General features: G+C 45.3%; 3 protein-coding genes across 3 annotated transcripts; 2 read left to right on the top strand and 1 right to left on the bottom strand.

The window, feature by feature from the left end:
- Window positions 1-43: 43 nt before the first annotated feature.
- Window positions 44-1,842, bottom strand: LOC111074540. The gene is made up of 2 exons (XM_022367345.2): window positions 1,642-1,842; window positions 44-1,578 (listed from the first exon to the last, which is right to left on the bottom strand). Exons 1-2 carry the CDS (start codon window positions 1,774-1,776, stop codon window positions 121-123), a joined length of 1,593 nt encoding a protein of 530 aa, XP_022223037.2. The 5' UTR covers window positions 1,777-1,842; the 3' UTR covers window positions 44-120.
- Window positions 1,782-4,049, top strand: LOC111074519 (general transcription factor IIF subunit 1). Its single transcript, XM_022367323.2, has 4 exons — window positions 1,782-2,037; window positions 2,108-3,024; window positions 3,099-3,692; window positions 3,757-4,049. Exons 1-4 carry the CDS (start codon window positions 2,014-2,016, stop codon window positions 3,956-3,958), a joined length of 1,737 nt encoding a protein of 578 aa, XP_022223015.1. The 5' UTR covers window positions 1,782-2,013; the 3' UTR covers window positions 3,959-4,049.
- A 96-nt stretch (window positions 4,050-4,145) lies between these two features.
- Window positions 4,146-9,443, top strand: LOC111074530 (E3 ubiquitin-protein ligase RNF13). Its single transcript, XM_022367335.2, has 8 exons — window positions 4,146-4,469; window positions 6,136-6,470; window positions 6,538-6,805; window positions 6,866-7,059; window positions 7,124-7,319; window positions 7,377-7,730; window positions 7,800-7,947; window positions 8,014-9,443. The coding sequence occupies exons 2-8, from the start codon at window positions 6,357-6,359 to the stop codon at window positions 8,357-8,359; spliced, it is 1,620 nt and encodes a 539-aa protein (XP_022223027.1). The 5' UTR covers window positions 4,146-4,469; window positions 6,136-6,356; the 3' UTR covers window positions 8,360-9,443.
- The last annotated feature ends 151 nt before the right edge of the window (window positions 9,444-9,594 follow it).

Here is a 9,594-nt window from a genome sequence, read left to right on the forward strand (position 1 = left end):
CTCCTTTTTCATAAATGCATCAATGCTTAATTAAATGGAATGGGTATACGCTCCACTGCATAAATCATTGCATCTTTGTTTCTTTTTTATACACATTATCTTTTCTTTGAATTATTACAACTATAACTTTTGCAATTGCATTGTTTTCCATATATCATTCATGCGCATGCGCCCCTCACGCAAATGATTCATCAGAGCATCCACGCCCGCCTGTATGGGGGTGGCAGGCCGCACTGTGCCGCTGCCGCTGCCACTGGTGCCTCTTGTACACACGGCCAGATGTCGTTGATAGCGCCCTTGGCTCTTGTACGACTTGTGGCAGTGATCGCAGGTTAGACCCTCCCCATCGTCGGAGACTTCTTCCTCCTTTTCTCTCTTGACCGAATGCCGACTGTGGCTGGGACTCAGCCATTTTGGCTCCTTCTTGATGAGCAGCTGTGTCTTGTTCTTGCGCTGCAGCTCCTCTTGGTGATTGTAGCGAATGTGATTGAACATTTTGGACATGCTCGTCTTGGTGCGATGGCAAATGGAGCACTTCAGATACGATCGATAGGGCAGATGCTTGAAGCAATGCTTCTGCAGCTCGGATCTCTTGGTGGTAGGCTGGATTTCGTGGCACTGCAGGCACATGCTCTTGCGTCCAGCCTCCAGGATCTTGAAGCTATTCTCTATGTAATGCTCAAAGTCGTGCTTCTCGAACACATGCTCTCGCCACACATCCATGGAATTGACCTCTTTGCCGCATTTCGGGCACAAAAAGGTTAAGAGTTTCATCAGACCATTGGTGGAGATTTCCGTGTCGGAATCTCGATTGGGGCTGGAGGATATGCGTCGCCGTTTGACATTGGTTTGACAACCACCACCCACCAAAGTGTCTGGGTCTGTGTTCATTTCCTTCTTTAGCAGCGCCACCTCATCCTTGCCCAGAGCATCGATCTCAATGATGACCGTTTCTTGGTTTTCCTCAACCTTTTCGGCATCGGCGGCATCGGGATCATCGAAAAACTCCTGGCAAAGGGCATCCAAATCGGCCTCGTACTTGGGCACCTGTTCCTCCTCCTTGCGCACAATATCCTCGTATGCCGTCAGGCATCTATCCAGGTTTGCCTCGCTGACATTCGGCTTGGGCGGAGAGGACTTCTCCTCCTCTGCCTGCAGATCAATGTCCATTAGGGCCTTTTGCAGCAGATCCCTGCGCTTGTGACCAAGCGTGCCTGGCGGACGGCCGCGACGTTTCTGTGTCAGTCGCCCGGCCGCCGACTGTAACGGCACGGCAGTTGCGTTGGGGTTCTGCGTCCGCTTCATTTGTCGCAGCTTCGCCTCGTACTTCTCAATCTCTCGCATGTGCGTATCCATCAAATGGCCATTGAGTGCGCGTCTCCGAGTGTACGCCATGCGGCAGTGCACACAGCGATATGTTTCGCTGTGCTCCAAGTGCATGAAATAATGATACTGCAGCAGAGCGATTGTCTTGTGGGCATTCTCCACCCACTTGAAGCAGATCTGGCACTCATGGAAGCGCTCATCGATTTGTATAAAGTTAAAGTCCGAATAGGTCTTCTTCAGATATTCGTGTTTCTGCAACAGAATCGCATTAGATGCGGACTATGCCACCAGGAGGGACGGAACTGTATTACTCACTGTATTCAGATGTTGACGCCACTCGGCCTGTGTCCGGAATGCCTTTCCACACTCGGGGCATATGTACACCATGTGCGCCTCCAGGCGGGCATTTAATTTGCTTTGTTCATCCGTCAGCATCACATTTCCCGACATTTTTCAATCAAAACCAAATTTTAAACACAAAATTGGCATCAAATAAATGCGATAGGTCGATGTCGATAGCAGTCTGTGCCTATCGAAATGCATCACTGCAGTCTGCACATCACTGCCATCCAGCCTGCACATCGCTAGTTCTGCAATGAATTCATAAATTTTAAGTAGAAACACCAACATTTATTAAGTTTTAAGCATAAAGTAGTTGTAGTAGGATCAAATAAAATCAAAATTATCATGTCGAGTGCATCCAAGTCCACAGTAAGCCCAACTTGCCTTGTTTTTGGTTGATTTGATTCTTCTACTACACCCACTACCATTTTATGAATAGCCAACCACCGCGGCCGCCAGTGGCAGCAGCAGCAGCAGTTCCACGTCTGCAGCGGCGGCCTCAGCATCCTCGAATGTCCAGGAGTTTAAGATTCGGGTGCCCAAGATGCGAAAGAAGCATCATGTGATGCGTTTCAATGCCACGCTAAATGTGGATTTCGCCCAATGGCGAAATGTCAAGCTGGAGAGGGAGAACAACATGAAGGAGTTTCGTGGCATGGACGAGGATCAGCCAAAGTTTGGTGCCGGCTCCGAGTACAATCGAGATCAGCGCGAGGAGGCACGCCGCAAGAAGTTCGGCATCATAGCGCGCAAGTACAGGCCGGAGGCACAGCCCTGGATATTGAAAGTCGGTGGCAAGATGGGTAAAAAGTTCAAGGGCATTCGGGAGGGCGGCGTGGGTGAGAACGCAGCCTTTTATGTATTTACCCATGCCCCAGATGGTGCCATTGAGGCGTATCCCCTGACTGAGTGGTACAATTTCCAGCCGATTCAGCGGTACAAATCTCTCTCGGCGGAGGAGGCGGAGCAGGAGTTCGGTCGTCGGAAGAAGGTCATGAACTACTTTTCGCTTATGTTGCGCAAACGGTTGCGTGGCGACGAGGAGGAGGAGCAGGATCCGGAGGAGGCAAAACTACTTAAGGCAGCGACCAAAAAGTCCAAAGAGCTTAAAATCACCGATATGGATGAGTGGATCGACTCCGAGGATGAGTCAGACTCGGAAGACGAGGAGGAGAAGAAGAAAAAGGAGCAGGAGGACAGCGATGATGGCAGCAAGAAGGCAAAAGGAGGCAAGGGCAAAAAGGGCGCCGACAAAAAGAAGAAAAAACGCGATGTGGACGACGAGGCGTTCGAGGAGTCGGACGATGGCGATGAAGAGGGCCGGGAAATGGACTACGACACCGAGTCCAGTGAAGAGTATGTTTTTGGTTTCATTGCCTTTTTTTTTATACCCACTTGTTGACACATCTGTTGCTCCCCCTACCCCACAGTGAACCTGATCCGGAATCCAAGCTGGACAAGGACATGAAGGGCGTTGCAGAGGAGGATGCTCTACGCAAGCTGCTCACCTCGGACGAAGAAGATGAGGATGAGAAGAAGTCGGATGAGTCGGACAAGGATGAGGCGGATGGTGAGAAAAAGAAAAAGGAAAAGAACAAAGATGAAGCCTCCAAGGACAAGAAAAAGAAGAAGCCTTCGAAGGATGACAAGAAATCGAAGGCCAACGGAAGCGGCGGCGACTCGTCCACGGACTTTAGCACGGACAGCACAGACTCTGAGGATGACCTAAGCAATGGGCCACCGAAGAAGAAGGTCGCCACCAAGGACAAAGAAAAGGAGAAGGAAAAGGACAAGGAGAGTGCCAGCAGCAGCAACAAGCCATCGACCAGCAGCAATGCCAACAAATCGCGATCATCTACGCCCACGCCAGCGAACAACGATGCCAGCAAACGCAAGATGAACAGCCTGCCCAGCGATCTGACCGGATCGGACACCAGCAACAGTCCCACCAGCACGCCAGCCAAACGGACCAAAAACGAGATCAGCACCTCGCTGCCCACATCCTTCTCTGGCAGCAAAGTGGAGTAAGTGCAAACCATCTAAACCCCTCTCTCCAAGAATTGTTGCTTAATTTTGTTTCTCTTACAGGGACTATGGCATAACCGAGGAGGCAGTGCGTCGATACCTGAAGCGCAAGCCCTTAACAGCCACCGAACTGCTGACCAAGTTTAAGAACAAAAAGACTGGCGTCTCAAGCGATCGCCTTGTGGAGACCATGACGAAAATATTAAAGAAAATCAATCCCGTGAAGCACACCATCCAAGGCAAGATGTATTTGTGGATTAAATAGGCTGTAGACAATGTGATTGTAAGAACACTTCAAGTACATATATTACATTTAAGATTAAATTGCCCTAAAATGTGGCCCTTCACTTCATGAATTTTATTTTGTTTTGATTCTAATTATTGTTGTTGGTCGAAGCGATAGTGCTATCGATTGCGAAACAGTCATCCCGATTGTTGGTGGTGCCATCGATTGCTAAGCAGTCATCTCTAACGGTTATCGCGAACCACAAATCCGTGTTTGGGAAATGTAAAAAAAATGTCCAATAATTAGCAAGTGAAGCAAATTTATCCTGATTTCCGACCTGCCATGCTTAAAAACGATCAGCGCCAGTGTCCTTGTTGAATATTACCTGACGATAGATCCCGTTCAGTGTCCTAGAACAGCAGCAAAATAAAACGCAATTGTTTTGCGATGGCGACGAGTGCTAGCGAAAAGGCGAGCGAGTGCTGAGAGAGAAAAAAATCGGTTGCACAAATAAACCCCAAAAGAATTCCTGAAATAAACAAATAACCGAGTGAGTTCTCGATGTGAGTGTACGTGAATAAATGGGCGAAATAAGACAGGAAATCAGCTCAGCTGCTTTGTTGTGGTGTTAATTTGGCAGCAACACACACACACGCAACACACATCCACCCACACATGCAGAAAGAGAGAGAGATACGCCTGACAAAAAAAAGCATAACATAAGCAAGTGCATTTATTTGTTGTTAATAATTGAGCGCTTGAATCGGTGCTTCCTTTTGTTGGTCGCTCCCAACCCTTTTCACCTGTTGTCCCTTGTCCACTACAGGTACATGTAAAGATGTATATGTATTGGTATGTAATTAAAAACCTTGAATTCGCGTTGGTTCGTGCGATGTGCGCCTTGTAAAGTTCAAGGTATTCCCACCCATGCGTGTGTGTGTGTGTGTGTAGGTGGGGTGGGTTACGCGTGTGTGTCGGCCTTCGTGGGGAGTGGATTAACAAAAAAGAAAAGCTGTAAAGCAAAAGCAGTGCCCGATAAGTGACGTTAGCTTATCGATATGACTATCGTTGCAAGGATATTCGATCGTGTGGGGCTTCTTGTGTGTGCGTGTATGGGTGAGGATACGGTTCCAATGTCAATTAGGGTATTCTAATGGTAAAATCGAACCTCTGCTGGATTACTAGGAAGAACTCTATCACAGCAGTCTGGTCTTTGCTTTCATTATATGGAAATTACCTATAAACAAAAAGTTTCTGTTTAAAATCAAGAATCAGCTGTTTTCTTTAGCTGCACAGCTGTTTGGCCAAAATCAAAATGCAATCAGATTTAATTACCCCACTGTCAAAACAATCCCCCAGTCCCCATGTTGCAATTATAAATAAATTAGTCATCTCCCATTTGAAATCTTATAGCATCCACGCGTCTCGTCTCGTCTCTCCGTTTCAATTACAAAACTCTCTCTCAGAACCTCTGTCCGCAGGCTGCCCCTGTCCATTCGACTATTTATTTATTATTTGTTCATACAATAAAAGTCACGTTCTCATTAATGGTTTTGCTGTTGCTGCCTGCTGCTGCTGCTTCTACGTCGTTTATCTATCAATTTTCTGTCCTCTTTTGTGACCATATTTCTATACGACGATGTGCTAATGCCTGTGACGTTTTCCTTTATTTAATTATGCATTTAATACATATATTAGTGACATATTTGCGGCACATGTTAACAGCGCAGCTTTTGATTTTTTTCGCTGCAAAATTTTCCACATTTTGATGTCTATGAACTTTTGGGCTGTAATTCATCAGGTTTTGGGGCTGACACAGATCTGGGGAGCTATTTATTAAAGAAGTTTCAAAAAACTATTCCGCTAGACTTCAATAAAAAGGAAAATTGAGCTCAATCACTGCGCAAAGCGAAGCCACAGACAGTTCCGACGTCAGCGAAATGCGTTGATTGCCTTACATAAGTTGTAAAATGCATTTTCATGGCTGTCTCTGTCTCCGCTGCCACCAGACACTTTCGGGCAACAGCTGTAATGGGGGAAAAAAGTATACATTTTTGATGTTTGTGGAATAATCAACACAACACGCATACACAAAAATATAAAAATAACGATCACAAGCCGTTTATCTTATCAGCTGAGCTGTTTATTTGCCTTTGACTTGAGCTGGCATCATCCCTCGACTCATTTATAAACTCTGTTTTGTTTTACAATTGCAGCACCAGTACCAGTCTCTCCCCTAAAATAAAAAAAAAGCAGCAGGCTGTGGCACACAGATGAGAGATGCGAATAGTGCGAATGTTGACAGCACAAAGAAGCAACAGCAGCAGCAGCAAGAGCAACAGCAGTGGAACCATCAAAGAGCAACAGCAATAACATCAGTGTAAAAGGAACGAAGTTCAACCAAGAACCACAACCTGCAGGCAGCAACAGCAGCAGCATGACCTCAAGAAAGGGCTGCCATGTTCTGGCCCTGTTGGGTCTGTGTCTGGTCTGCCATGAGGCGGCTGTGGTCAGTGGACATGTGCTTGTCTATAGACGCATCTCAAATCAGGCAAGTATATTCGATATATTCGCTTTGACAGAACAGCCAATACTCATTTGTTCGTCTTGTTTTGCAGTTGATTGAGGAATTCAATGATTTGCCAGCACAATTTGGTCCTCTACTGCCGCCAAATGGTCTCAAGGTGTATGTGGTGCCTGCCATGCCCCATTCCTATGGTTGTGATACGCTGAGTAGGCCACCGCATTTGATTTATCCATCAGCGGCCAAATTTGTGGCACTGATATCACGCGGCGGTGATTGCACCTTTGAGCGGAAGGTGCGTATGGCACAGAATGCAAGCTACTCTGCTGTGATTGTCTACAATAATGAAGGCGATGATTTGGGTGAGTCAATCCATCAGTTAATCGCCTGGATATCCTGCTGATTCTTTTACTAATTTACAGAGCAAATGTCCGCCGATAATAGGTCGGGCATAAACATACCCTCCGTCTTCGTTGGCCATACAGCGGGCAAGGCTCTGGCCACATATTTCACGCCCGAGGTGGTGCTAATCATCAACGATGAGCTGCCCTTCAATATCAACACTCAATTGATATTGCCCTTCTCCATATTAATTGGCCTGTGCTTTCTCATCATGGTACGCGACTAATCTTTGATTTTTGTATCCCCAATTTTACTGGGTTTGTTTTTCTGTTCTATAGGTTATTTATATGATATACAAATGCATACGCGAACAGCGTCGCCTGCGTCGCCATCGACTGCCCAAGAGCCTGCTGAAGAAGTTGCCTGTGCTGCGCTACAAAAAGAACAATACGAACAATAAATATGATACCTGTGTGATCTGTCTGGATGAATTCGTTGAGGATGACAAGCTGCGTGTGCTGCCATGCTCCCATCGTAAGTGCAAGTCCCTCATTAATCCAGTGATATTACATTTGTATATTTCCCTTGCAGCCTATCACACACACTGCATTGATCCATGGCTTACCGAAAATCGTCGCGTTTGTCCCATTTGCAAGCGGAAGGTTTTTACGAAAGACTTGCATCGGACTCGACAGCCTTCATTGGATAGTGTCACGGACACGGATGATGATACAACGCCGCTGCTGCAACAGCAGCCAAGTGGTGGCAGGCAGGGTGGTCAGGGGTCCACCTCATCCGCTGCCAGCGCAGCAGCGGCTGGTAGTAGCTCCAGTGTGGCAACAGCTGCTGCTGCAAGCACCACACGACATGGCACCTTTCGACGTGCTGATGCTGGTCGGAATCCATTTGAAGCGCAGGAGACTCAAAGCTCGGATGATGAAAATGGTGCGTGACTGGATGCTCTTTGATTGTCATTAGTCATTTGTAATTCTCTTCTTTGTTTTTTGGGAACAGCCCTGCTGGACTCTGCCTCACATCCGGCCAGCTCATCGTCGGCCACTCATGAGCGCATGAATCCCTTTGATCGTGCACCAAATTTGCCCCCACATCTCGCTCGCCAGTTGAACGATTTGAACGATCCCTCGATTTGGTCCAAGTTTGGGTAATGTTTATTTTTCATTGTATTTTTCGTTTGGCTTGATGATAATTTCCGAATGCATTTTGGCAGCTTCCTGTTTCGTCGTCCGAGGACTACAATTAGTGTGGCAGCACCGGCATATCTGGAGCACGTTGAGTCTGGTACTAGTGCCATTATGGGGCTGCCCGCGACAACTGCAGCGACAACGACGGGGACAATTGCCGTTGCGACGCCCGCATCGAATAACATCCTTAATCCGAATTTAAGCGGCTCCTTCAAGGATGATGACGATATGCCACCGCATCGCTCCATTTACGAACCCATAGCAATCAATACGCCAGCGGCCAACGATTCGGCGTTCCTGCAGACGCCCACGCAGGGCGGAATAGGCGTGGCCGCCATACCACATGGTGCAGACGATCAGTATCTCATATGAGCGCAAGGAGTGGGAGTTCCCTTACACTTAGTCGTTGTCGATCCCCAAAGAATAACCTTTTTGTTTTGAATCAAGAATTATTTTCGTTTGGGTTCGCTTTCAAGAGATAGGAAGAGAGAGAGCTGTGTGGCTGCCAGCTGCTTTGTTTTAAACAATTAACGAATGTTTATTATTAAATATTAATAAATATGTAGGCCCTCCCCCCACTCCCTCCCCTCAGATCTTGTGTTGGCCTGTGAGTCCGTCACGCCCACAAAATACATAGACACAACACACATACACACTTACATATATATATATGCGTATAAAAATTGTGATTTATTTTATATACATTTTACAAACGTAAATCCCACGATTGGCACACACCACAGAACCCGCCTACAAAATTTACCAAAAACAAAAAACGCAAAAGATAACACAATTAAGATTCAAAAATTGTTTTTTTTTTATTTTAAATTTTGATTTTGTATTAATCAGTGTTGATGTTTTTTAGTCAAACCAATCAGCTCCCCACACAAAAACACGCATGTGCAACAGAATGATTCATGGAATTAGTTTATATTTTCAATTTGAAAACAAACACACACAAAAAAGAAATTAAAGCTAAAAACAATTTTATTAATGATTGATGTGGCATTATATGGGCCTGTACATTGTATATTATTCTCGATTTAACTAATTTTAAGTTTACTATAAAAACAAAACCAACAATATTTAAACTAAAACACCTCCAAAATGTTGCAATTGATTTTCCAGTTAGAAGAGGAGTGAAACACACCCACAATAAAATATAGGGAATGTACGTTGTTTCTTCTTTTTATAAAAAATATGATCAAATTATATTTCAAGTTGCCACAAAATCCACTGAAAGTAGAACAAAAATCTATTTTGTGATTATTTTAACCCAAAAATACCTATAAAATGCAGAGGAAGACAAAAATCGAAATTCAATTAGGGCATAGATGCATCCGAAAATAAAACAAAACAATATATAAAGTATATTTAGAAATGCTGTGGCAGTGTAATTTAAATTTAATTTACATTCAAAGAAAAACAAAAATAAACGTAATGGATATAAAACATATGTGTGGGGCACTGTTTTACTTACCAAATGAGAGATATTAGCAGGTAATTGGACCTCAAGCACTGCTTCTGGATAGCTCTAACAGAAGTCAAAGCAAGTTCTGGTTTTTAACTGTAGTTAAAGACCGACAATTAGGTCCAATTGGTTCTTA

This window comes from Drosophila obscura, unplaced genomic scaffold (assembly GCF_018151105.1).
Source record: "Drosophila obscura isolate BZ-5 IFL unplaced genomic scaffold, ASM1815110v1 contig_4, whole genome shotgun sequence".
In the NCBI taxonomy this organism is placed as follows: domain Eukaryota; kingdom Metazoa; phylum Arthropoda; class Insecta; order Diptera; family Drosophilidae; genus Drosophila; species Drosophila obscura.

Coding starts and splice junctions, on each gene's coding strand:
- LOC111074540 (XM_022367345.2), bottom strand. CDS start 1,776: ATGTCGGGAAATGTGATGCTGACGGATGAACAAAGCAAATTAAATGCC. Junction 1,579..1,641: donor GGCGTCAACATCTGAATACA/GTGAGTAATACA, acceptor ATTCTGTTGCAG/AAACACGAATATCTGAAGAA.
- LOC111074519 (XM_022367323.2), top strand. CDS start 2,014: ATGTCGAGTGCATCCAAGTCCACA. Junction 3,025..3,098: donor GACACCGAGTCCAGTGAAGA/GTATGTTTTTGG, acceptor CCTACCCCACAG/TGAACCTGATCCGGAATCCA. Junction 3,693..3,756: donor TTCTCTGGCAGCAAAGTGGA/GTAAGTGCAAAC, acceptor TTTCTCTTACAG/GGACTATGGCATAACCGAGG.
- LOC111074530 (XM_022367335.2), top strand. CDS start 6,357: ATGACCTCAAGAAAGGGCTGCCATGTTCTGGCCCTGTTGGGTCTGTGT. Junction 6,806..6,865: donor TAATGAAGGCGATGATTTGG/GTGAGTCAATCC, acceptor ACTAATTTACAG/AGCAAATGTCCGCCGATAAT. Junction 7,320..7,376: donor TGTGCTGCCATGCTCCCATC/GTAAGTGCAAGT, acceptor TTTCCCTTGCAG/CCTATCACACACACTGCATT.